Source organism: Neofelis nebulosa, chromosome 4 (genome assembly GCF_028018385.1).
Source record: "Neofelis nebulosa isolate mNeoNeb1 chromosome 4, mNeoNeb1.pri, whole genome shotgun sequence".
Taxonomy (NCBI): Eukaryota; Metazoa; Chordata; class Mammalia; order Carnivora; family Felidae; genus Neofelis; species Neofelis nebulosa.
In genome coordinates, this window is record NC_080785.1 from 24,478,059 (window position 1) to 24,505,884 (window position 27,826).

The following is a 27,826-nucleotide window of genomic DNA, read 5'->3' on the forward strand; positions in this document are numbered from 1 at the left end:
CCTCCTCTCCGCGGAATCGCTAGTTTAATAAGCACGAACGAGGTATGTCGACGTTTCGTGGGGGTGTCATATGCAAAAGAAATTGAGCCGGTGCTAATAGGACTGAGGCACAACAGCAAACTTAGAAAGCTTGACCCCACAAAGAGAGAAATTCCTCCCACCTCACACACTTACACTGCCTCCTGCAGGAAACTGCAGTCTCAACCCCAAACCTTCACTTGAATCGCCAAGGCTAGGCTAGCAAGTCCTAAGGAAGGAGGTGCAAAGCTTGCATCAGAAAAGAGGGACAACGACGACGATGATGACCACCACCACCACCACCACCAACAAAAACTGGCAAAAAAAAGGAAACTTAAGGAGAGGCTCTTGGCTGGAATGAGTTTCTGGCCCCTCCTATTTACCCCGAGTAATCTGGACAGAGGAGAAAAGACATTTCTCTTTTGGTTTATGGCCTTACTTTCAAGTTTTAAATTAGATAAATAGAAGCTTGGTGAGGCATCTCTCAGTGGTGTGTTTCTTCTCTTATCCTCTCCAGCTTCTTTTTCAGGTCCCTCTGTTTCCTTCTGTTACCGCCTCGCCGCGAGATCTCCCCTCTTCTCGGACTTCCTCCCTCCACCTCCTCTCTTCGCCTCCACTTTGGTCTCTTCCACGTCTCCTAGGGTCCTGCTTCCCTTTCCTTCCTTCTCTCCACCTCTTGGCCCTGGCCCTTCTGAGAGCATGTCTTCTTGTGCTCGCTCTGGTGGTGGGATGGAGGCTAGGTGTGGTGACAGGTGGCGGTGCGGACCCCGAGTACGTGGAGTTACATACTAGAACGATGCAGGAATAATGCTTCTCACCCGGAGCCGTGCTCGCAAGTGGTTCTCCAAGGAAAGGCTGTGCTATCAGCGTGAGATGATTCTAGTGTTTCCTTAGTTGCAGCTTTCTCCTCCTCCACATCCAGATAGAGTCCCTCAGAAAGCTGAAGGCTGCAGAGTGGCATTGGTGAGGACTGCATAGATTCTCCCCAGAATGAAAGGGTGGTTCAAATACAATTTCCTGTTAGTGTAGGAGAGAAAGATGTCCAATGAGCAATAGCTTGCCTAAAAAGCTCTTCTATGGGCATGTAGATATGCTATTTTTTAAATTGTCAACTATTAATAACAAGTACTTGTAAGAGTTAGTGCTTTATTAATAATATTTGACTTGAGAAAACACAAACCACTCCTCCCTTCTTTGGGGATCATCTCTGGTCAAGCAGAGACACATGGGAAGTACTTCATGAATATTTGCCAAATGGATATATGGATGGATGGACGAGCCTTGGAACATGGAAAGATAAGAGCTGGGCTCCAGGGAAGTATCACCTCCACCCCACCCGTTTTGGCCTTGCTCCTTCTCACTCTCTGCAGAAGGTTGGGGCTCCCCGAGAGCTCTGGAAAGGCAAAGGGAGAGCCAGCTTCCCACTCCCTCAGGGGAAGAGCCCCAGAGGCACTCCCCCCGCACAGCGGGGGGAGAAAGCAGGGCTAGCCACAACTGTGATGTCCTGGTCTCTGTCCCTTCAGGGCCACTTGCAGGAATTCCCAGGGGCCTCTGCGGGCTTTGCAACTGCCACATTTAGGGTTTCCGCTCAGTCCAGTTGGAGGTAGAGAACAGGGCAGAAACAAAGATTGTGGACTTGCCTTTGGCTGGCACCCCCACTCCCACTCACGGCCTCCTGGAATCACCCCCAGGATCCTAGGACCTGACCCCGGGCCTGAGGTGGAACCCCAGGCCTGTCGCACGAAGGCGGTCAGATTAGTCCCATCACCTTACCTATGAGTGGGGACAGCTGTGGCCCCGTGGAGGCTGCCAGGGTGCTGAGGAGTGAAAGGGGCTGTGGACCCGAGGGGTTCTCTCTTTCCCACTCTCCATAAGTGAACGAGTCCCTCCAGCTGAGGTCTTGGGTACAAGGGATGCTGTCTTCACTGGGAGTATCTTTCTCTAGGTCAAAAAGGGAATGCATTTGTTTGTACTTTAATTCACAGAGCAGTCTCACGGGTTATGGCCAACACGTGTAGGGTGCTTATTATGGGCCAGATATGGTTCCAAACAAACCCATGTATTAATGCTCTTTTATTTTTTTTATTTTTTTTTTTTTTTATTTTTGGGACAGAGAGAGACAGAGCATGAACGGGGGAGGGGCAGAGAGAGAGGGAGACACAGAATCGGAAACAGGCTCCAGGCTCCGAGCCATCAGCCCAGAGCCTGACGCGGGGCTCGAACTCACAGACCGCGAGATCGTGACCTGGCTGAAGTCGGACGCTTAACCGACTGCGCCACCCAGGCGCCCCAATGCTCTTTTAATCTTCACAACAACCCCGAGAGGTCAGTGCTGCTCTAGTCTCCATTTTCCTAGGAATCTGAGGCCCCGCGAGGTTAACTTGCTTACCTATGGTCATGTAATGAGGAGTCAGATCCAGAATTCAAAGCCAGAATTCAAAGCTAGGCAACAGAGCCCATGTTTTAACCATCCTACCATTTGGACAAGGCAGTGCCAGTAAAAGGAGAGAACCCATGTGGCTTGGAGAGGATCACTGAGTGAATTTCCCCAGGAGATTCAGCTAGCTGAACTGGCAATGGCCTGGAACCCAGATGGCTTTAGGCCAGAGCCTGTTGGTCCACTTGGCTTCAGCCACTCAAAGGGTGGCTTGCAGCCCAGCAGCTTTGCCATCACCCGGGAGCATGCACAGTCTCGGGCCCACCCGGATCTACTGACTCGGAATCTGCATTTTTAACAAGATTCCCCGGGGACTATTCGCACGTGATAGCTTGGGAAGCCCCGCAATACGCCCCACCACCCACACCGATGGGGAGTTGAAAGGTTCAGCCACACAGGTAAGCTTTGGGACGCTGGTTTTTCCCAATGTAGCTCTCTCCTTCTTTTCATCCAGAAGTTCCAGGAGGCTGAAGTGTGGCTATCCTTCCAAACTCAAAGGGTATGGTACCTGGCCCACGGAGGAAAGACGCTTCGTCAGTTTCAAGGAAAGAGAAGGGTCCTGAGGACATCCTAGGATAATTCATCGAAAACAGCCTTGGGACGGCTCGGGAGTGGTAGTTCCCATGGCACACATATCCTCTGACTCTGAAACTGAAATATTCTGTCTTCCTCAACCATAATCCCATGGGGTATGTTTTGAGCGTGGGTGTGTGATTGAATGTAAGTGTGAAAACATTCAATACAATGCATCACCGTTGTATTATCTGTCACGTGACAGGAGACAGCATTCTTAGCCTTGGGGAAACCGTGGGCCAGCTCTACTCACCATTTAGAATAGGGGCTGTGAACTGGCAGCCTCCAGGCTGAATCTGGTCTGCAGATACCTTTAGTTTACCCACTGTCATCCCATGCTGTGCTTTAGCATTTTTATGGGGCAGGGTCACATAAAAATCCAGATTTGGGGCTTTTCTTGAAAACTCAGGGTATCTGGCAACACCAGATCTGTGTTCCGGCATGGTGACAATTAAAGGCTCCACTGAAACCTTCACTTTGTCATTGTCACTGTCCCTGCTATGTCCTATTGCCTCCTCAGTGCTGACCTCCAGGTGTCAGCCCAGCTGTGGTTTAACTTACAGTGGAGTTGAGAGATAAGTCAACCATTTCTCAAAAAAATTTTTTTTTACTGTTTATTTTTGAGAGAGAAAGAGAGAGAGAGGATGTGAGCAGGGGAGGGGCAGAGGGAGAAACCCACAGAATCGGAAGCAGGCTCCAGGCTCTGAGTTGTCAGCGCAGAGCCCGACGCGGGGCTCGAACTCACGAGCTGTGAGGATCAGGACCTGAGCCGAAGTCGGACGCTTAACCGACTGAGCCACCCAGGCGCCCCGTAAGTCAACCATTTCTTATATGACACCTAGACTCTCCAGACGTTTGAGTTGTAATCCCTGGTTTGGACGAAAGTTGTTAGAGCTTCTCTGGGATCTACACGCTCCTCTAAATTCCTAACTATGATATTCCGGTTGCCTTCTGAGCCAATGTGGAGGCATAATTTATTAGTGGTATGGTACACGGATACTTATGGAAGCCCTATTGTGTTCTTAGCCCTGTGCTTGCCACGGCAGCTAAATAATTCAGAGGCATGAAAAGAATGAATGTTGGTTGAAGAGATAAGACTTAAGCCTATGTTGGGGTGCCTGGGTGGCTCCAGTCGGTTAACCGTCTGACTTCGGCTCGGGTCATGATCTCAGTTTGTGAATTCAATCCCTGCATCAGGCTCTGTGCTGACAGCTCAGAGCCTGGAACCTGCTTCAGATTCTGTGTCTCCTCCTCTCTGCCCCTCCCATGCTCACACTCTGTCTCTCAATAATAATTAAATGTTAAAAAAAAAAAAAAAAGACTTAAGCCTATGTAGCAATTAAGGAATAATGTAAGAGAGGTTATGACTAAGGAAAGATTTATCTGGAAGGACAGGTAGGATTTAGGGTGGAGCAGACGGGATGAATAAGGCTTAGAGAAGCATAGCCAAGGCTTGACTGGAGCAGATTTGGGCTGGAGAAGACGAGGCACGGACGGGGCTTCTATTTGAGGGGGAGAAAGTGATCGGGTGAGATGGGTAAGAGGGGAAGTTTATGCAGGGTCGTGCATGCCAAAATGAGTGGATCTGGGGTAAACTAGAACCTGGAAATTCATGGGGAACCGGCTGCTGTTTCCAGAATGTGTCATGCTCTCTCACACAGACTCTGTCTCCTCCTAGCATGCCCTGCCTCTTCCGCTCCGGCCAGCCCTGCTGGTACTCATTCTCCCTGACTCAGCTCAGACCCCCGCCTTCCTGAGCAGCTTCCTGGGAGGAGTGAGGGACCCCAGGGGTGAGTTTTGAATGTTGCCTAGAAATAGAGTTTTTGTGACTTCAGGATTTACCCATCTGACTCTACCAAATTATAAACGCTTTCCAGGGGGGTACCGTGTCTCTTTCTTCATTGTGATCGGAAGCCTTCGACAGTGTTTGGCGCTTACCAAGTGCCCACTGCGTGTTTCTGAATGAGGAAATGAACGCACTAGTGGAAAATGACGGCAGGCCAGGCATGAGCTGACCAGGTGGACTAGGGGAGAACCCGCGGGAGTAGAACTGAAGAATATGGAGAAACACTTCAAAGGAAGAAATTGGCAAGATTTGCTGCCAACTTGACTCTGGTGGCCAAAGAGCCTAGAGGAACTCACACTAAGATACGGAAGGAAGACAGAGATCCAGGAAAGCTGGGGTGGGGAGCTGCAGGGGGAACTTATTCCTACACCTGTGGAGCAGAAAGTTCTCCAAGAAATGGGCGCCCCGTGCCCTCCGTTACCTGGGCTGTCCCTTTTGGTCTGTGTCTTTTTGCTGCTCCTGGAACTCCAGCCATTTCAGGATCAAGGAAATGAAGGTCACAAGGAAAAGAACAGAGCATGAAACTCTCATTTCAAATCTTGTCTCTAGTTTATTTTGCTTGATGCAAAAGCTTGAGAGGCAGATATAAATATGAAAAAGGCCAGCTGTGGCTACACTGGGTGGGTGTGACGCATGTTAAAGTACCAGAAGAAAAAATAGGGAAGGGAGAGGAGGGAGGGGAGCTGGGACGGGGAGCAGAATCCATGCCGCTGATTCTGCTGAGGAGGAATGGGTGTGACTCCATCTGTTTGGTCCTTCGTCTCAGCCATTTATTTTTATTTGCTGTGAGTTGCTTGTTGTTGCCAATGTGCAAAAACTGATAAAATTGCAACCAGACTAGAACCTGCCTGAATGAGGAGAAAAATCATCACTCGGGGCCTCGTCCTGGGAAATTAAAGAGAAGAAACCAAATGCCTGCACAAAGAAATGGTTGAGATAACAGTGCAGCCAGAAGTCATTTCCCCCTATTTCTCACATCTCTCTGATCCATTTGGGACATGACAAGCCAGACTAGGTTGCCCCGGCTTCCTGGCTGGTCTCTCCACACTTACTCTCCCTCTCTTCAAACCAACTGTCGCTGAACAGCCAGCATGACCTTTCCAAAATGTAAATTGGATCACATCACTTCCCAGTTTAAAATGAGGCTAAGGCTCCCATTACACTGAAGTCTAAATTCATTCACATGGCTTCCCAGCCACCGCTCGGCCCCTGCCCACTTGTTTTTTGTTTTGCTTTGTTTTGTTTTACATTTATTTATTTTTGACAGACAGAGAGAGACAGAGCGTGAGCAGGGGAGGGGTGGAGAGAGAGGGAGACACAGAATCAGAAGCAGGCTCCAGGCTCTGAGCTGTCAGCCCAGAGCCCGACGCGGGACTCAAACCCACGAACCGTGAGATCATGACCTGAGCCGAAGTCGGACGTTTAACCGACTGAGCCACCCAGGTGCCCCAGAACCTGCCCACTTGTACTTAGTCCTTCCGCCACCGCTGCTTCCCCACTGGCCCTTCCTTCTCCTTCTCCGAACTCACCAAGTCTCTTCCTCAGGACGAAACCTCGTTTGTCCCCTTAACCTGCACAGCATTCTCCACCCTTTATCTGGTTAGTGCCTAATGCTCCTACACTGCTCTGACCTTCTGGAAATATTAAAAGCTGCCTGTGCCAGAATTGGCCAATAGACCCCTAGTATCCCTTCTTCCCTTCTCCCTCGGGGACAGAGCATCTAATTTTGTTTTAGGCACATGATTATGTACTCTATGCACAATGATGAGTGCGTTTCCCAGCTCCCCTGTAGTTGGGTATGGCCATGCGACTGAATTGCGGCCATGAATATAAACAAAAGCTATCCTTCAGCGGAAAAAAAAAAAAAATCCATGATTTAACATTTTGAGACAGTCATAAAGTTGTTTCAATCTATCTTGCTCTATTAGAGTCCAGGGGTCACCAGCTCAGCAATGCTACATTTTACCTAGAAATTTCTTTTTTTTTTTTTTTCAACGTTTTATTTATTTATTTTTTTTGGGACAGAGAGAGACAGAGCATGAACGGGGGAGGGGCAGAGAGAGAGAGAGGGAGACACAGAATCGGAAACAGGCTCCAGGCTCCGAGCCGTCAGCCCAGAGCCCGACGCGGGGCTCGAACTCACGGACCGCGAGATCGTGACCTGGCTGAAGTCGGACGCTTAACCGACTGCGCCACCCAGGCGCCCCTCCTAGAAATTTCTTAACTACAGATCTCTGTATGATACACAGCGTGACAACCTCCAGTATAAATTCTTTAGCAGTGGGCAACTAACAAGTTTTTTTCTTGTGTTAATACTTTACAGCTTCCAGCCCAAGTTAATGATACAAGTTAATATTGAGAATCTCCTTATGTCTGCCTCTAAATCTGCTGAGGACCCTGCCAAGTACTGATGCGTATGAGCTCATTTAATCTTACAACATCTGGATGAAGTTGGCACCATCATAGTTTCCATTTTGCAGATCTGAAAACTTAGGACCAGAAAAATGAAACAATGTGCCCAAGGGCTCAGGTCAGAGCAGTGACTTGTGCCCAGGGCCGTATGAGCTCTTAAGCACTGTAAGAGATTGTTCCCTCCAACTCTACTGGTTTACTCCCAGCACTCGGGGAAAAAAGCCTCTCTTTTTTTTTTCTGTTGTGTCTCTGAGCTGCTGGTCCCTGTTGTGACAAAAATCTTCTAAAACGTCATTTTTCTCTTCTGGTGACATTTAGCAACTGATTTCGGTTCTCTAGGACACCGGTTCCCACGTTATCTTTGTGCTCTGCTCGTGGTACCCTGTGATCTAAGTGCCCTCAACGCCTGTCTCACGTCAACCAATCTTAAGACTACATCCTAAGTCACCTGCACAACACAGGGACATTTCCTCAGGCATGGATAAGGTGGGCCTGGACCATGGAGTTTTCCAGAACAGATTATACATTTAGAAAACAACCACAGAGGGGGGTGGGAGGGAGGGCAGGGTGGGTGATGGGTATTGAGGAGGGCACCTTTTGGGATGAGCACTGGGTGTTGTATGGAAACCAATTTGACAGTAAATTTCATATATTAAAAAATAAAAAATAAATAAAAAAAAATAAAAAAGAAAACAACCACAGAGGCTCCCTGAATCCCAGCAGAGGCCAGGCGAACTCAATGAGTAGATAACGTTTGAAACAATGTTTTAGTTATTTCTCTGTAGAACTAGGAACTGGATTCAAAACAAGGTTTTGCTTTCCCACCTGCGCTACTAATGTATTCTTATCATTGAAGAGTTACTTTTTATTTTTTTTTATAACATTCCTCCTCTGGAGTCAAGCCTACAGTGCTTACTGTGTGGAGGAGAATGAGGCAAAGAGAACTGGCAAAAGGTTGGCCCTAGTCAAGGGTAAAGCCTGGGTACTGAGTGCAGCGTTCCACGCTCCTCCCTCTGCTCCTTTCCCAAGTTATTTGGTTTCTGGATCTCATGGCCCAGGCCATCTGGGCCACAGAAGGGGTGTCAGACTGGCCCAGTTTAAGTCACGTACCTTAACTGGCGGGGCTGGTGCAAGTCGGCAAAAATCTGAGAGAGTGCTTCACTTTCCCCCTTAGCCATCAGCTGCATGAGGCTCTCGCTGGGCTGGGAGGCTTGGGGTTTCTTCTGTACTAACTAGATGGAGAAAAAAAGCAAAGCCAGGTGGTTAACGCCTCAGGGTGTCTGCATGTTCCTAATCGTGGTCCAGACCTGAGAGTGTTGGGGCTTAAACTGTTCGACTGGGCTGCCGTGTCAGCTGCTCAGAGAGGCAATTCTGAGGCCGTATCTGTTTGTTTATACTCCCTGTATTCTTGTAAATATCCTTTGTGCCTTAAGGATACTATAGTCATTGAAAACTTCAGACGTCATTTAGTAGATAATCTTTTTCATCTTTTTCTCCTTCAAATTTTTATTTAAGTTCGAGTTAGTTCACACACAGTGTAATATTGTTTTCAGGAGTAGAATTTAGTGATTCATCACTTAACCTAGTGCTTGGTATATAATCTATTTTTTTTTTTTTTAGTTTATTTATTTATTTTGCGAGAGAGAGTAGGGGAGGGGCAGAGAAAGAGAGAGGAATAGAGAATCTCAAGCAAGCTCCGCACTGTCAGTGCAGAGCGGGATGCGGGGCCTGAACTCATGAACTGTGAGATCCTGTGTGACCTGAGCTGAAGTGGGACGCTTAGCCAACTGAGCCACCCAGGCTCCCCAATAATCTATTCTTTTTTTTTTTTTAATTTTTTTAACGTTTATTTATTTTTGAGACAGAGAGAGACAGAGCATGAACAGGGGAGGGGCAGAGAGAGAGGGAGACACAGAATCTGAAACAGGCTCCAGGCTCTGAGCTGTCAGCACAGAGCCCGATGTGGGGCTCGAACTCATGAACTGTGAGATCATGACCTGAGTCGAAGTTGGACACTTAACCGACTGAGCCACCCAGGTGTCCCTTGCTACTTGTTTTTATATTTAAATGTAGGGGGAATCAAATACCTGTTGTAAGAATTTGATGAATGGTTTAAAAATTAATTTCTCTAAGAAAAATCCCATTTTGAGCTGCTTTTTACACGAGGGTCAAATTGCCCTCTTTCTTGCTGCCCGGGATGTCCCCAAAGGCACTCTAGCTGTTCGTACTCCTCACGTTCATTTGTTCATTCGTTCCTTCAGTATGTATTAGATGTCAGCTGTGTGCCACACACTAGGGATCGAACTAAGAAGACAGAGGAAAACCCCTGCCTTCAAAGAGTTTATGTTCCAGCTCAAATTGGTCTTATGTCACATCTTAAGGCCTGGGGCAATGCCCAGGTGGCTTCACTGGTGAATTCTATCAAATATTTAAAGAAGTGGTAATACCAATTATTCACAAACTCAGAAAATAGATGGGAGAGAGAACACTTCTGAAAGCATTCAATGAGGCTGATAGTACCCTAAGACCAAAGCCAGAGTATCACAAAGGTGTCCCAAGAAAACTATAGACCAATATCGCTAACGAACATAGATGCAAAAATCCTTAACAAAAACCGGGGTGCCTGGGTGACTCAGTTGGTTAAGCGTCCGACTCTTGATTTAGGCTCAGGTCATAATCTTGAGCAATCGAGCCCCATGTTGGGCTCTGCGTTGACAACGGGGAGCCAGCTTGGGATTCTCTCTCTCTGCCCCTCCCCTGCTCATGCTCACTCGCTCTCTCTCTCTCTCTCTCTCTCTCGCAAAATAAATAAAAATCAACATTTTAAAAAGATGCTAACAAACCAAATCCAATAACATTGAGAAAGGATTATACACACCATGACCAAGTGGAATTTATTGCAGGAACATGAGGTTGGTCTAACATCTAAGACTCAAGTAATGCAAGACACTGTATTAATAGAATAAAGGACAAACCATGTGGTCATCTCAGAAGCTGCAGAAAAAGCATTTGACATAATCCAATACCCATTCATGGTAAAAACTCTCCATAAACGGGGAATAGAAGGGAACTTCCTCAACCTGATAAAGGGCAGCAACCAAAATCTCATAATGAGCATCATACTTAACGGAAGGCTGAATGTTTTTTCCTAAGATCAGGAACAAGCCAAGTAGGTTTCAAGCCCAGTGTGAAGCCCAGTGCAGGCCTGGCACTCACAACCCTGAGATCAAGGACCGAGTTGAGATCAAGAGTCAGATGCTTAACTGACTGAGGTACCCAGGTGTCCCTACTTTTGCCACTTCTAACAAACATTGCACTGAAGATTCCGGGTAAGGCAATGAACCAATGGATCCTGACTAGAAATGAGGTAAAACTGTCTTTGCCTGCAAATGACATGTGTGTGTGTATGTGTGTGTATATGTGTGTGTAGAAAATCCCAAGGAATCCATAAAACCTGCTATATCTAATGAACAAGATTAATACACAAAAATCAATTGTCTATCTGTATACTATCAATGAAGGATGCAAACATGTTACTGAAAGGTACAAAAACATTAAGAGAAATTAAAGAAGATCAAAATAAATGGAAAGACATTTCATATTCATGTACCGGAAGGCTCAATATCGATAAGATGGTAATTGGCTCCAAGTTAATATGTAAATTCAACATGCTCTTGTAAAAAATTCTGCAGGTTGTTTTGCAGAAATTGACAAGCTGATCCTAAAATTTATATGGAAATGCAAAAGATCTAGAATAGCCAAAATAATTTGGAAGAGAACAAAATTTGGAAAATGTACATCACCCAATTTCAAAATGTAGTATAAAGTTATATTAATCAAGACAATGTGGTATTGGCCTAAGAATAAGCAAACAGATCAGTAGAACTCTCAATTAAGGACCCAGAGGTAAATCCTTAAATTTATGGTCAATTTATTTTCAAGAAAGCTGCCGGGACAATTCAATGGAGAAAGGATAGTCTTTTCAACAAATGGTGCTGGGACAATTGTGTATCCACATGTAAAAAAAAAAAAAAAAAAGTACTTAGATTCTTACCTCACACCATACACAAATAGTAATTCAGAATAGGTTATAGACCTAAATGGAAGAGCTAAATCTATAAAAATTCTATAAGTAAAGATAGATTAGGGGCACCTGGGTGGCTCAGTTAAGTGTCCGACTTTGGCTCAGGTTATGATCTCTTGGTTCATGAGTTTGAGCCTGTGTCAGGCTCTCTGCTTTCAGTGTGGAGCCTGCTTCAGATCCTCTATTCCCCTCTCTCTTTGCCCCTCCTCAGCTCGTGCTCTGTCTCTCAAAAATGGATACACGTTAAAACAGCAATGTATGATTGCAAGTGACTGAGCTATTACTGTAGTACCTTTAGTAAATATTTCTTACCATAGATTAAATCTTTGTGACTTTGGGCTGAACAAAAAAGTCTTAGCTACAACATCAAAAGCCTGATCCATAAAAGCAAAAATTGATAAATTGAAGTTCATCAAAGTTAAACACTTCTGCTACACAAAGGACGCCATTAAGAAAACGAAAAAGATATTTACAGACTGGGAGAAAATATTTACAAGACATATGTCTGATAAAGGATTTATATCTAGAATACACAAAGAACTCTAACGACTCAACAAGAAGACAAAACACAATTTAAAAATGGGCAAAAGACTTGAATAGACATTTCACCAAAGAAGATACATAAATGACTAATAAGCCCATGAGAAACTCTCTCAAGATCATTAGCTATTCAGGAAACCCAAATGAAAACCACCATACATCCACTAGAATGGCCTTACTAAAAAACTTAGATAACACCAATGTCGGTGAGGATGCGGAGAAATTGAGACTTTCATGCATCGCTGATGGGAATGTAAAATGGTGCAGCCATTTTGAAAAACAGTTCGTCAGTTTTTTGAAAAGTTAAATAGAAACTTACTTTTAAGTCACATAAATATATGACCCAGCTATTGTATTCCTCGGAATGTATCCCAGACACATCAAACACACGTCTACGCAAACGCTTCGACACAAATGTTCATATCGGCATCATTCATAATAGTCAAAATCTGGACAAAATCCTCATGTCTACCCACTGATGAACGGACATACAAAATGTGGTGTATCTGTACCATGGGATGCGATTCAGCAGTGAAAATACTGATAGTCTGACTCTGCCAGAGTTGGCCTCATGCTACAACGCAGATGGGCCTGAAAAACATCACGCTAAGTGAAAGAAGCCAGACACAAAAGACTATAGAGTGTAGGGTTCCATATATATGAAATGTCCAAGAACTATGGATTTATAGAGACTGAATACCGGTCAATGGCTGCCTAGGGCAGGAAATGGGAACATGTGAATGACTGAAAATGGGAGCAAGGACATTTTTAGGGTGATAAAGTATCCCTGTAGTATAGGCTGTAGACTCTACCTCAATAAAGCTGATTAGCAAAGGCCTAAGGCAGGGATCACCCTCACATACCAGCTCACCTAAACTCCACAGGCCAGCTCTGGTGCCCACTTACGTTCGAGTCTCCCGAGGGGCTGCAGCTGTTCTTGGGGACCAGACAGTGAGTGACAAGAATCCGAGGGTCTTTGGTGGTGATGGACAGGCCCTTCTGCAGAATCCGAACCAGTCGGATCCAGAAGTGGAAGACAGTCTCTGGATGGTCAGGGTGGAGCCTTAGGTAGTAGATCTTCTCAGTGACTGTCCTCAACCGCAGGATGCGTTGAAGCCGGTCACAGACCTGGAGCTCCACAAACTTCAGGGGGAGTATCCTGAGGCCACAAGGGAAGACACACATGGGCGACCCCTATTGCTTCTGAGCCAACCCTCTCTTCGTTAAAATGAGGAGCGTCTCCCACAGGACTGAGGCTTTGGGGGGTAGGAGAGAGAGGGCTTGGCACAGTGGTGCTCCCACTTTGGAGAGATCAGCTGCACTTTGGAGAGATCAAGCTGGGGAGCTTGATTAAAATGAAGACGCCCGAAGATAGCCCCCCGAAACTCAGATTCAGCAGGTCTGGGGTGTGGCCCTGAAATCTGCCGTGATTCTCACGCCGGTGTTCCCTGGGGTCCTGCTTGAGAGAGACAGCCCTGGAGTAAGGTGGCTGGGGTTTTTAGTTTCCTCCTTGACAGCATGCAGGGGACTTCCCTCCTCTGCCACAGCGTTGGCACATTCATCGACCCTAATGCTTCAGCTACTCTTCGCAATGGGGCTAAAGTTCAGGGGGCTGGCTATCGCCCCACGCAGGACATAAAGGCGAGGTTTGTCCCTGAGTCAACAGGGAGACATCAAGCATTTACCTGGATTTCTGGGAAGATCTAGGGATTCTTGAGATATCCTACAGATTACTTGGAGAGGTCCAAACATCACATAGACCTGTTTCATCCCAGAGGGGTGTGATGTCCCTGTATGTTAAGGTTCTAAGTGAGACTTAGTTCCGCTCATTTTACTAGCAGGAACATTGAGAGGCAGCAAATAACTTGTGACTCAAAAATTATTGGAGTCAGTTGGATACCAAAGACTAGAACCCGTGTTCTCCCAAACGGTGCTCCATTTGCTGGACCTCAGTGCTTCCTTGCCGCTCGGCCCAAGGCGGAGAGATTTCCTATGAATTCAGCGCGGTGAGTGCAGCAAGAAGGGAAGTGGGCTGTTGACTCGCTTCTCATTACTGGCCACAGAACACTTCCCTTTGCCCCCCACCCCTTAGCCTTGATGCTCCCAGTGCACCCGGGCTTGGGCTACTGTCGCCTAAAAAATTAACATCACTGCCAATGACTTCTCTGCTTCTCCCCATCTTGAGTTGAGTCCCAAAGCAGCCTCCCGCTCTGGGTCTGCCCCTCGCCCTACTCCTCTTCTGTTCCCCTCTGTGTTGCTTACCTCTTCAGGATGATGTTTGGGGCTTTAGATGGTCTGTTCCATGTCTGGCTCTGTCCCTGGTGCCATTTGACACTAGCCATGAGGAGGATATTGGGAAGGGGCAGGCAGGGCACGGAGGAGGTCACCCCAATGGCCATGGTGTTGGAGGCTTTGTAGATGTCTATCCAGTTCCTGCCCTTTTTGACCTGCAAAGCAGTCCCGTGGGCACAGCCCTGAGCGTTTGGCAGAAGGAGCAGTGTATTTTAGCTGAGGGTTTCCCAACCCTGGCACTATGCACTTCGGGCTGGATAATTCTTTGTTTGGGGGAGAGGGGTCTCCTGTGCTCTGGGGATGTTTAGCAGCATCCTCGGCCTCTACCTACTAGAGGCCAGCAGCGATCCCTTCCCCACCCGAGTTGTGACCATCAAAAATATCTCCAGATGTTACCAAATGCCCCCTGGTGTGTGTGTGTGGGGGGGGGGGGGTGGGTGGGTGCGAAATCAATGCTTGCTGAGAACCACTGTTTTAACCTATATTGGTTAAATGCCTATAAGAACCATAATCCCGGAGTTCCTGGACATGTGTTGCATTTCTGTGACCCCTCCCCAAAGTTTCCTGGATTTTCTTAGACAGGTTTGTCTATAGGCCCTTTTCTGAGGGGCCCTATAATCTCCTTTCCCTGAACCATAAGGTCCCGTGCAATCCCAAGGTCTGTTTATTCTGGGTTCTAGCTGGCCTGAGGAGAACCCAGGCAAGGAAACAAAAATGCACCCAGTGCCCTCGTACTTAGGCCTTTGCTTCCTGTGTTTGCGTGTAATAACCAGGTTGGTCCAACCCCTTTTACAAGACAGAAAACTGGGATTCAGGGTGCGCCGGTCACTTGCACAATGACACCTCCTGATGAGAGAGCAGATTCTGAGCCCTGGTCTCTCCGGGTGCCCAGCTGCTGTTCTTTCACCAGTCAGCATTTCTGTCACAAACCCTCAAAGGGCAGCTCATTTCACTGCCTCTTTGTTCATGTCTTTGGGCTGACAGCCTGGAGGAGGGAGCAAATTGAGGGATTCAGATACCAGATCCCCTACTCAGAGCAGAGAACACCTGACCTCTTTCCCCACGATGACAAGCATCTGCAGAAGAAGCCTTGTCTGGGGCTCTGCAACGTCAGGGTCAGATGCATTCCAGGCCCACTGACTTCTCCTTACCTCAGTTCTCACTCCACGCCAGTCCCAGGGACAGACTCTCCCAGTCACACCTTGGGATCAGGTCTAGAAGAATCAAGGAGTGCCATTCTGCACGACCCAAGAGTACCTGGACAAAGTTGCTTTCAAACACCACTGAGTCAGGAAATAGGTTGAATTCTGGAGAATGAGCCATCTGGCAGAGCAATCCCTCCTCCACACCCAGGCCCACTCCAGGGTTTGGCTCCCCATCCACAGGCAAGAGGCCCCTGACTTCTTCCCAGACATTCAGGGAGGGGAAGATTGGATAGGATCTCGTGACTTGTACTGTCTTCTTTGATTTCCACTGAGTCTTTCTCTGTGGAACTGATGACAACATTTCCGCACATGCTCAGGGGCCTACCGCAAGTTTGTCCTGGTACCTCTCTCTTCCCTCCTGGCCTTGGGCAGCTGGCCAAGGCCTGGGACCGCCAATCAGCTCACAATGATGAATGGATGACATCATGAAAAAACCAGGGCAGGCCTGCAGGAAAGGGAAACGCAGAGGAGCCTCCCTTTTCCTCCAGAGGGCTTTCACGGCTTGTTTATGCCCTCACGCTCCCCAGCCCCTGTCGGAACCGGGGACATAGTGCCCCCAGAACTTGCTGAGCAAGTGGTGAGCCAGGTAGAAAGCAAGGAAGGAAGGAAGGAAGGCTGTTGGGAGGGCATTTTCCTCCCTGCCTGTCAACCCTCTCTTACTCCTAATGCAACCTGCCCGCGATCAGTTTTAAGGGCCGGTGTCTATTTAAAACCCAGCTCTTCAGAGCATTGCACGATGCGGGAGCACACATGCCCTGGTTTATCTGCAGGAGTCTGTTCCATTTTAGAAGGAATCGCTGGGCTCCGTGCTCTGCTACGGCTGGGTGGTTACTTCTACAGGCCTTATTTTCCTTAGGAGGTAAAACTGAAGAAGTAATCAGTTTCTTACCCAGAGGCTGGCTTTGTGAGGGTGCCAGCTGAGAAGAATAGAGCTGGGATGGGCGTTTCTGCTGAATCAACAAGCCATTCCCCTTCTCGGAGAGCGACAGCGTTCCTCATCCTGGAGCCAGAAGGTGCGAGAGCCCATATCCTGCGGTGGCTAGGTCAAGGGCAAAGAACCCAGCAGGTTGACCATCGTTCAAGTCCACTTCAGGGAGAAATTGTATTCTAATTTGGACAAAGTTCCAGAATTTACTAAATGACGTATTATCCATCAAAATCAAATATGATCAATTTAGAAAAGCAATTTGATGGGGCACCTGGGTGGCTCGGTCGGTTAAGCGTCCAACTTCGGCTCAGGTCATGATCTCACAGTTTGTGAGTTTGAGCCCCACGTTGGGCTCTGTGCTGACAGCTCGGAGCCTCGATGGAGCCTGCCTCATATTCTGTGCTCCCTCTCTCCCTGCTCATGCTTGCTCTCTCTCAAAAATAAACTTAAAAAAAGTGTTTTTAAAAAAGAAAAACAATTTGACAACCAATATATGTGACGTACAAGCAGAGCGATTTATTTTTGTATTCATTGTCAAGTCTGAGAGATGGCTGAAAGGTCATGAGGCTTTCCTGATCTGATTCCATCAGCCCCTCACCTGGTCACTTCTATTATGCACCTGTTCATGCACCTGAAACAGCTCCTAGGTTGGTAAAGCAACTTCCCTATTCACGTTCCTCATTTTCTTTTGCTTATCATGTGGGGAAAATGTCCTCCATGGAACATTCTGTAAGGACGGGGCCAAGAGACCCCATCCTGTGGTTTACATTTCCCTAGGAACAACACACAGTACAAATGGGATGGCAATTAACACACCGATATAAGTTAAAGCTTACCCACAACAGTAAAACTTATTGGCCTAGATACATGGCTTGGATATATTTGGCCATTGAGACATCCAAAAGTCCCCTTCAGCTGGGAAGGTGACTTTTTCTCTTTTCTGTACAAGCCTGTTGAGTCCACTTCCGTGGTATGTGGAAGAGACTTTAGGACCCAGGCTAGAAAGCTAATTGTGAGAAAGTGAGCTTTCGGCTCTAAACAAAGTGCCAAGCCATGATAAAATGTCTTTAAGATGTCTACCGTTCCAGGGGCGCCAGGGTGGCTCAGTCGATTGAGCGTCTGACTCTTGGTTTTAGCTCAGGTGGTGATCTCACGGTTCGTGAGTTCGAGCCCCACATCAGGCTCCATGCTAGCGGTGTGGAGCCTGCTTGGGATTCTCTCTCCCCCCACCCCCTGCCCCTTCCACATGCACTCTCTCTCTCAAAATAGAGAAACGTTAAAAAAAAAAAAAAAGATGTCTACTTTTCCTATTTGCCCCTATCGAACCCTCCAAAGTAGCACACTGAAACTTTTTAAAATCCATTTGGAACATGCTTACTTGCCTTTCCCAGTATCCATTATCTCCATTTCTTTATTAATGGAATGCTTGATTTTTAGTTGGGCACATACCTGGAATAAAAATTACATTTCCTGGTCTCCTTTACAGCTAGGTAAGGCCATGTGATTATGTTCTAGTGACAGAGATGTGAGCTCAAGGTTCAACTGCTATGAGGAAACCTTGTCGGAAGGGGAGTGCTCTCTTCACTCCTTATGTTGTTCCTCCTGGCTGGAATACAGACTTGATGGTTAGAGCTTGGCAGCCCCATTGGGCCATGAAGTGGCATTGTAAGGACGGTAGCACAGCAATATAAAAGGGCTCCAATTCCTTGATGATCATAAAACTGCCATACTAGTCCTGGACTGCGTACCTCCAGACTTCCTTATGGATGAGAGAAATAAATTTGGGTGTTCTGTCACATTGAGCTGGGCTTAAAACTTGCTGATACAACTATATAAAACTATCTACTCTTCTGGACCAATTTTACAGGACATAATGGTACTCTTTACCACTAATTCTAAGCAATGAAGACGACGGGGTTAATTCGCAGGAAGTTAGGATCTTAGGAATGACAAACTTGTCACTTCTAGGGAGGAAGGTTGTATAAATATATATCCCAAGAACATGAGAAACTCATGGCTCTTGTCTTCCTGTGTATGCAGGGGCGTCGATGCCGCCACAATTGCTGCTTTGGGCACCTTTGGTAATGAGCACTCTGGTGAGAGTCTTCTTGCCAATGTTGATAGTCCTTTGGCTTGAGGCTAAAATCACTTGGTCATGTCATGTATCATTTCAAAGCTTGCTCAGGAGTGACCAGGATATCTGGTGGTCATTTGGGGCTGGACCTGGGTTCTGTGGAGCTTAAAGATTATATAATTTTGGAGACACTTAAAAATAAAAATACTGGAGAGACAGGACAATAGGGAGTTACTGTTTAATGGGTACAGAATTTTAGTTTGGGAAGATGACAAAGTTCTGGAGACGGATGGTGGTGATGGCTGTACAAACAGTGGGGATGTACGTAATGCCACTGAACCCTACACCTAAAATGGTAAGTTTCATGTATATTTCCCACAGTAAAACATTTCTAAAACATAAAAGACAAAATAAAAAGTCCCCACAAAAGTATGACACAAACTGCTCAGAGCCCTCCTAGGGCCTCAGAAGTTTCCATGTGAACAAAGGGTCCTGAAGCGTAAGCTTTATTATCTTCATGGTAAATCTGTCCCATTTAAATTTGTGTCACTATTTTAAAAAGAAAACTATTATATAAGCAGCACACGTGCTTGTAGAACATCAGAAAACAGAGACAAGTTTAAAAAACAAACAGCATTTTCTTACTTCCCAGAGAACATCACTGCAACAACCTTGGGTGTCTGTGTGTGCGTGTGTGTGTGTGTGTGTGTGTGTGTGAGAGAGAGAGAGAGAGAGAGAGAGAGATTGTACTCTGAAAATGGTTTTATGACTTTTTTATAACCTGTATCATTTAGCCAACACTTTCTGCCTTTGTGTTTCAGTATCCTTTTATCTCATCTCCTCTAATTTCTAGGCCATATTAAAACTCCTCCATTTAACTCCAATTATTCTTATGACTGATTTATCGAAATCAGCATTGAATCCAGGACCACACATCCCCCTTAAGTTTAGTGTAATCTAGACAGTCTCTTTTTTAGGACTCCTCCTAAACAATCGAGGCAGTTGTCCTACAGAAAATCCCACCTTCTAGATTTGTCTGGTTACTTCCTTGTGTTTAGTTTGCTTTTCTAGTTACTATCTTTTCTGTGAAATAGAGTTTACATCTAAAGTGCTGATGGATTCAGGTAAAAGTGTTTTTTTTTTTTTAATTAAAATAGTCACTATTTCTTAATGACAAGCTACCATGGGACCTATGTACGATATTACTCTTCTTTCCCAAAGAATGTCCACAGGAAAATACATTGAAAGAATAGGTATCAGGAGAAAAACGATTCCAGGAAACAGAATAAAGCTTTTGACGAGAATCTTTTCTGTACTCTCAAGGGACTGTATAGTCCCTATGAAACAAACAAACAAACAAAAACAAAATCAGATGCCAAAATGAGATGAAGACAGGATTCGATGAGTTAAGGGGAAAACAGAAGAAAAACCCACTCAGTGTCTGACAGTCACATTAGAAGCCACAAGAAATGGAGGGGACATGACAGCAAACCAAGTCAGTGACGTGCATAACAGGCCTGAGACTTTCACACAGAGCACAATAAAGAAGGGCAAGCAACAAGGAAATGGAAAGAAAACGATAGTTATGTAAGACATTTATGTCGATCCAACATACAGCTAGATTCCCTGATGAAGAGGGAACGAATGGAACTGAAAAAGTAGTCAAAACCATAAAAGAAAAAGCCATTTCTAAAACAAACAAACAAACAAACAAACAAAAAGCAATTTGGCAAACAGACAGGATTTACTATATTCCAGGTAAACTGAATAAAGAAACCATTGAGACCAACATAGCCCTTGTGAAGTTCCTAAATTTAGGCAAAACAAAAGCATCCTGCTACAAATATCTGCATAGAAGAAGCAGACGTTCTACCAAGGGGAATAAAATGAGACTGGCTTTAGACTTCAGCCTCCTTAGATGCCATAAGACAACGGAATGAAGTAAAAGGATGTTGAGGAGAAAGGATGTGACCCAAGAATTCCACAAATTTAAATCGCATGACATTCGTTCAAGTGTAAAGGAAGTCAAAATAATATTAAACTACTACGCACACCTGAATAAATAAATCCATAAGCTGGTTCTTTGAGAAAAAAAAAAAATTAGACCACTAGCTAACGGTTTACTTTTTTTAGAAAAGGAAGGCATAAAACATACAATTTGAATAAGAAAACACAAATAAGTACAAATAACTAGGAAGTACACAGGCTCCTGGATAAAGGTAATGATACGAACCTGTATTACTTATAGTCCAGGCACTCAAAAGACCTCAAAATATAGCGACTTAAAATAGAATTTGATTTCCTCTTACACAGTAGCCCACAGACAGGCTGTCCTGAGCTCGTAGAGTATCTCTGCCATTCGCAATATATCTCTGTCTCTGGGTTTCAAAGTGCCCGCTCCAGCTCCTGCCATCATGTTTGCATACTGGCCAGTGAGAAGGGGAAAGGGAAAGGGGAGGGCACACTCATTCCTTTTAAGGGCATGACCTGGAAAGGGCATAATCACTTTTGCTCACACCCCATTGGTCGGAATTCAGTCACACGGCCACACCCAGGTACAAGGGAAGCTGGGTCATGTAGCTTTTAGCTGGATGGCCATGCGCCCGCCTAGAACTGGTGGGTTCTGTTATTTATTATTTAAGGGTTAAGGATATCGGTGTATAATCGGCAGGCTCTGCAAAGGAGCCATGTCACCGAATTACTCCCTCTGACATCCACAGTAAACACGCAATCATTTTTTTAATAGCAAAAATTTAACTAGCGACAACCGAACAAGAGGTTAAGTGGTGGCCAAAAAATAGAGCGGGAAATCTGGATGTGGCCTGATAAGAGAGAAAGTAAGCTATTTAATATAATTATGTGTGTTCTTGCAAATGACCCACGCCCACTCCCACCCCCCCCCACTCCCCCCAAATTGGAGGGAGACAGCCTGAGGGAGGGAGTAATCAGCTCAGGGAAAACAATAGAAAAACCTCCAAGAGCAGAAGCCCCTATTGATTACAGCACTGTCTCACCACCGAGGCAGGAAAGTTCTTCTGGGCTCTCTGTTTCTCAGGTCTTCAGGCTGAATTGACAAAGCTTACCCCACGAGAACAGGATATACCCCCAACTAGAAAAGATCACATTTTAAAAACTGTCAGGAGACGGGGCGCCTGGGTGGCTCAGTCAGTTAAGTGTCTGACTTCGCTCGGGTCATGTTCTCACGGTTTGTGAGTTCGAACCCCGCGTCGGGCTCTGTGCTGAAGGCTGGGAGCCGGGAGCCTGCTTCAGCTTCTGTGTGTCCCTCTCTTCCTGCCCCTCGCCCCCTGCTCTTGCTCTGTCTCTCAAAGATAAGTAAACATTAAAAAAAATTAAAAAAAAAAAAAAGGAGAGAGCATAGCCTCACTGGACGGACAGCTCAGAAGAGATTGGAGACCAGAAGTGAGCTGGGGTGAAGGTCAAATAGGCAGGATGTCACTGTGGGGCCCGGGACGGGCAGGAGAGAGGCTGAAGAGGCGGTGGTGGCAGGGCTGGGATGGTACTGGGGCGCACGTGATGCTGTGACGGCACTTGCCTCCCTGAGAGCGAAGAAGGTGTGGGACCCGCAGAGCAAAGGGGCTTGGAGGAGCTGCCGCAGTGTGAGGTGGGACTAGAAGGAGCGGAGAGAGTATAGTAGGATAAATGTTGCTGTCAAAGTATCATCAACATCAACGGGGCAATATCAAGGAGAAGGTAAATACTCCAATACGGTGCTTCTCGACCTAGTCACACCCAAGCCCCCTTTTCATGCCAAATACTTCGTAACATCCCCTTTGCCATTGTGAAACAAAATCCAGTGATATTAACCTACCTGTATATATCACTTTAAAAAGCCGATATGCTAGCCTAGCCTTAACGTAAAAGAAAAAATCTGTAATAAAATAATACGTGCTCCCATAGGTAAAGGCTTGTGCCTGACTCTATTAGAGGTTGGAATGAAATATAATCAGAAATACCCAGGATGTAGTAGTTACAAAAGTTAGACCTGTAAGGGCGTCTTGAACTGGTTACTCGAGGACAGTAAAGCTCCACTATGAGTGGGGTCCCAAATAGTCGAGATGGAATGGTGTTATAGCGGAGTTAACAACAGGCCTGGGATTCGCCTGCTCAGCCAAGGGGCTGCAGACGCTCATCCAAACCACCGGGGTCCCAGCTGCGGTGGGGCGCCACCTGGTGGCAGTTATCCTCTCTGCTTACACGTGCTTGTGAAGGCATGCCCATCTTGGGGCTGGCCGGGCACCTTGGCTTAGCTGAGCCTGCAACCAAAGGTCTCAGCGATGACGGGTGACCGGATTGGGCACGATGGAGACTGACGTCTGTGAGCAGAGGCCCAGAGGCCATTGCCCTACTGCCCTCTGGACTTGGAGAGTCATGGGCTGCCCAAAGATCATGCCAAGCTATTCCGGGCCTTACTTTTCTCATCTATGAAGTACGGTTCGGAATAAAAAGCCTCATACAATTACGAGAATCACATTAGATTGCAGATGTGGAGGGACGGCTCTGTCGGTGGCGCCTCGGCCTTCAGCTCAGGTCATGATCTCATGGTTCTGGTGTTCATGGCTCTGCTGACAGCACGAGCCTCCTTTAGATCCTCTGTTTCCCTCTCTCTCCGCCCCTCCCCCCACTCTCTCCTCCCCAAATGAATAAACATTAAAAAAAAAAAAAAGGTTGTAGATGCGGAGACACTTTTAAAAATGCAAAGCATTTACAAATAGAATGTCCTGAGTGTGCATGCGTGGTAACCTCATACTGCTGGTCACATTCTTCTTGCATCTAGATCTGTCCCTTGAATGGGGGAGGGAGTGGATGTGACAGAAATTCCTTTCCTTCTTTGTGCAAGGCAGTGTGCCTGACTGGAGACTTTAGGGGCCCATAAAACCACTTTAGAATAAACCATCTGTGACTATTTCTTTATATGTCATGGACACATGGGATGTTTTCTGTTGCGACTATTAACATTCAAAAACAGAGTTTTGTTTGGGCATAATTAAAATTTTTAGTGATATTTTAACGTTTATTTATTTTTGAGACAGAGAGAGACAGAGCATGAACGGGGGAGGGTCAGAGAGAGAGGGAGAGACAGAATCCGAAACAGGCTCCAGGCTCTGAGCTGTCAGCACAGAGCCCGACTCGGGGCTCAAAGTCACAGACTGCGAAATCATGACCTGAGCCGAAGTCGGCCGCTTAACCGACTGAGCCACCCAGGCGCCCCAGTGATATTTTAATTAAAAAAAAAAAAACAAAACACATTATTCACATCCCCAATGGGGAAATTTATTTATCCTAGTCAGGCAGGAATCAGAGACAGAGCAAAAATCAGAATGGCCCCCCTTTCAAAATATCTCTAGATTATTGTATTTCTGGCTGTTTTCATTCATGGTATAGCTTCTGTAAGTGACTTTAGCTTTAATCATTCTAAATGTTCATTTTTAAGTGCTTGTTTTCTGAAGCTTTACCACTTTGAGTTGTTGTTTCCCTATTTTGAAACCAAAGTCTTGGATTTCTCAAGATTGACCCCTTGTGGGCTTTTATGGGTTCTTGTTTTTGTTGTTTTGTTTGTTTTTCCAGCATAGTAAGGGAGACTTCATTGTGGGGGTGGGGCAGGGCCAGGCTATTACAATAGGCAGAGGGATGGTTGTAAAGGAATTTTGCAGTGCGGGAGAGGCTCTGCTACGTGGGCAAGTGGGAATGTGTAGCCAAAGGGCAGGGTGAGAGCCGGTGGATGGAAAATTATTGAGGAAATATCAGTAGTAAGGGGGATTCCGGTGAACATGACCTAATAGGATTCTTGCTGAAGACAAGACCCCTGTGTTTTGTCTTGTTTTCTAAAGCAAAGGCCTGTGGTTCTGAGAGTTCATCAGTCGTTCCCTCGGGCCGCTCAGGATGCAAGTCAGGACCAGTCATTTCTGCATGTTCAGTGTCCCCAGAATCTCTGCTTCCTCTACCTCCTATCTCATCCACAACACTAGAGGCTTAGTTGGCCAGCCATTTGTTATTTTTCTTAAGATTTATAAGGGCATTTGCGAGGCTTTATAATCTCATTCCATTGCACACTTTAAGCGGGTCTGTTCTTGGTATTGCTCCTTGAGGACATTTTCTTTTTTCTCTGAATTCCATTTCAGAAACTTTAGGATGCGTCCTTACATTGTTTTGGGGATTGTTTTTTGCACATGTCGTATCCTGATGGGCTCTAATTGACTCTGGATCACAATGCTTTGTTTTTCTCTTTTAACTTACGTGTTTATTGGTTATTAAAAACTTTACTATCCCTTATGTGGTGTTATTTTCATTTTCATCTGGGAAATCGATGTCAATGATAAGTCCACTAAACAAAGGCTGTCATTTCTTCCCTTGTTGGGGTCCGGGTTGGGAGGGTAGGGGAGAACAACGTGGGGCAGCCAGGGCTGGCTATGGCAGAAATGGGTTTATTTAACAACCTTTAATTGGGTATCCAGCAGGAACCAGGCACTGGAGGGTACACAAGCAAATAAGGTATCTATGGTTGGTGTATTTGCCAACACAGCATCCACTTTTCTGGGAACAGCACCACATTAGTTAGACTTTACGGTTGTAATCACAGAAATTGACAGGTCAACCTTAGCCAAAGGGAATTTCTTGGAAGACTATTGGCGGGTCTCTACCACAAATGAACGTTAAAGTAACCAGGCTTGGGGGATAGGCAGAAACCAAAAGAGAAGCAATAGCCTGGATGCAAGTCCAGCAAGGGCTGCCTGGCCATGGCTCTGGAGCCGGGTGAGGGTCTATGGATGGCAATTTACCAGGAGGAAACGTCAGAAGTAAAGGGGATGATACCCCTGCTCAGTATATAAAATTCAGCTAAGTCCTTACAATGGACCTGATGGGTTAGCAGAAGGGATGGTTCCTGAAACTAGGAAAGCGTTGAGGAGAAGAGGCCACCATTAGAAGAGCAGCTTCTTTCTGTTCAGGGACACAGCCCACTTATGTGACTACAAGAGACGGAGTGATTGTCTTGACCTCCTACCTGGACTTCCTACTGGGCAAACCCACCTGGACACCAGAGGCAATGGGCCCTTCGATGTAGCCCATACAGACCAGCTTGGAAAGCAGGCAGGAATCAGAGTTCTGGGGCATGGAGAAGGTGGAAAAATGATTGGATTTGGAAGGAGAAGGGAAGTATCTAGCACACAGAGGCATAAGGCCCGAGTCAGGATTCCTGGGACACTGAACGTTAAGGGGATAAACACAAAGAGCACATGGTGGGGACTTATTCATGCCACTGAATGTCCCAAACAGACTGGAGATTAAATCCAAGTCCCACATCCTTGGTGGTGCCCTGGATCAGCTCCTTCCAGTCTTTTCAGTTTCTTCAGCGATCTCTTTGATTCTGTGAGCCATTCTCAAATGGACACAGGGACACAAAACCCAGGCTCCTCCTGCCTCAGAGTTGTCCCTGTTGACTGCACCTGGAGAATTCTGGTTGGTACTAGTTTGGTATGGATTGGTACTACAGCATGGGCTGCAGGCCATATAGGTCCCCAACGAGATAGAATAGAATGAATGCAGCAAGATTCCATGAACATTCTGGGGTGAAAACTTAGCCGTCAGTGGTCCACAGCTAATTAAATAACCAGTAGTTGTTAACAAGGACCACCTGATAACAGACGTGTCTGCTGGAGGCAGGCGGTTGCTGCCTTAGGACAAGATAAAGGGTATGAAGAATTCCAGAACACTGGAGTAGAATGGGTGCTTCTGATGACACCGAATAACTCAAAGAGAACAGAAGTTAAAGGGAAAAACTCACATTTGGTTCTCTCGGTTATTGAATTACGAAGGCTGTCGAGGTCACAGCTTCAAACCAGTCTCTTGTGTGACAGAGGCACAGTGTAAGAGTGAGACTCCAATTGGAAAAGGCCTGAAAGACCCAAACCCTCGGGTCCTTCTGAAAACTCCCCACTGCCCATCCCGTGTGAGAGGAAGCCGTTCCTTCCTTGTGAGAAGGGTGCTGAAGATTCCCTTCCGTGTTATGAGGCCAGTAACCAGAATTCGACTCTATGATGCCTCAGCAGGTGTGGGTAGGTATGTATGGGAATCAGTGTAGGGGAGAGAAAGCATTTTTTTTTCAATATATGAAATTTATTGTCAAATTAAGAAAGCATTTACCTAGGAAAACATATCGAAGGAACTGGGCAATTTCTATCTGTAAAGTCTGTAAATATTGATGAGTATCAATTTTAAGGCGCTCCATCAGGGAGGGAGAACATAACTTTTAGAGAGGATTATTTCACTGAAGTGGATGCTCTTACCAGAGATGACATCATAATTGTGCTATTTCTCACAGCGCCGTATATTATAGTTTGCCGTGTTGGCTGAAGCGAAACTCAATTCGGCCTGGTTCACATTAAAGAATGGTGAGAGGCCAGAAATTCCTTGATGCGATGTAGAGAAAGGAATTCAAAGCCTTTGGGAGACAAGAAAGTTGACTTGGACCTATCATGTACCTACTGCCGCCCTTGCCTGACTCCATCCTTTGAGAAGGCCCTGAACGCTTGCACATCCTCAAGGTTTTGAGAAAGCGCTGGAATGTTTAAGAGGCTCTCTTTAAACGCGTAAATGGGCTCTGTAATCTCAGTGACGAGAAGAGAGTTCTAGGGAGCACTCGGGGACCAGAAGCGTAGTTCTGCATGATAATCAGAGCCGAGAATGGTGTGACCTTTCGAGATTCTGTGTCTGTGGTTCGTTAATCAAGGATGCTTTCGGGACATTTTTCATGCCATCTGGCTGCCTGTCCTCCTTTCCGGGGATTTACACATCGTGAGTTTCACTTCCTCGAGGCGGAAGCCAGGCCTGACTTTCGCAGCCTCCTTTTCAGCCCAAGTGCATTCAGGCCAGGGCCACTGGTGGGAGCTGAAGGATACGTGCCACAGTGGGGGCACGGAGTCCTCCTTGGAGCAGTCCCGCAGCCGTGGTTGGGCTACTGTTCCTTGTCCCGGCTACGTAAGCCCTCAAGCCATTTCTCTCTTGCCCTTTCAGAAACTCTGTCAGCCACTGGATATCCTTTGAGACATTCATTTCATGCTTGAACTAGAGTTGGTTGTTGACAACTAAAATATCCGGACTGGTTTGGGGTCTCTAGGAATCAAATTGATAGGCAATGGCTCAGGTCATTTGTATCATCAAATGAAAGCTGGCTCTGATGAATACGGTTAGAGAATCATGCCTGCTTATCACTCCTCAGTCCTCAGTCCGTGCTCACACCCGGGATCTGTGAATGAGGGGAAGGCCGGGATCCTTAACCGGGGATCCTATTACAAACACCGAAAACCACCTGCCACGAATGTTCCTTCTAGGAATCTCCAAAGAGACCTTAGGCCATTTACAGTGATAATGTGCCCTCATAAAAGGAAAACACAGAAACTT

The 27,826-nt window shown here is 46.2% G+C and overlaps 1 protein-coding gene across 5 annotated transcripts; it reads right to left on the reverse strand.

Annotated features, from left to right (window-relative positions):
• Nucleotides 1–428: 428 nt before the first annotated feature.
• GARIN1B (golgi associated RAB2 interactor 1B) lies at nucleotides 429–20,839 on the reverse strand. Of its 5 annotated transcripts, none has more exons than XM_058724371.1 (9): nucleotides 20,719–20,839; nucleotides 16,297–16,514; nucleotides 15,733–15,852; nucleotides 14,173–14,357; nucleotides 12,817–13,069; nucleotides 8,397–8,518; nucleotides 5,296–5,339; nucleotides 1,792–1,959; nucleotides 429–1,035 (listed from the first exon to the last, which is right to left on the reverse strand). In XM_058724371.1, the coding sequence occupies exons 3-9, from the start codon at nucleotides 15,832–15,834 to the stop codon at nucleotides 1,022–1,024; spliced, it is 888 nt and encodes a 295-aa protein (XP_058580354.1). In that variant the 5' UTR covers nucleotides 15,835–15,852; nucleotides 16,297–16,514; nucleotides 20,719–20,839; the 3' UTR covers nucleotides 429–1,021. The 5 variants fall into 5 exon arrangements, with proteins under 5 accessions (XP_058580354.1, XP_058580352.1, XP_058580351.1 ...); XM_058724369.1 differs by having other exon boundaries at nucleotides 20,643–20,731; XM_058724368.1 differs by lacking the exons at nucleotides 16,297–16,514; nucleotides 20,719–20,839 and having other exon boundaries at nucleotides 5,296–5,333; nucleotides 15,460–15,845.
• Between the last annotated feature and the right edge of the window lie 6,987 nt (nucleotides 20,840–27,826).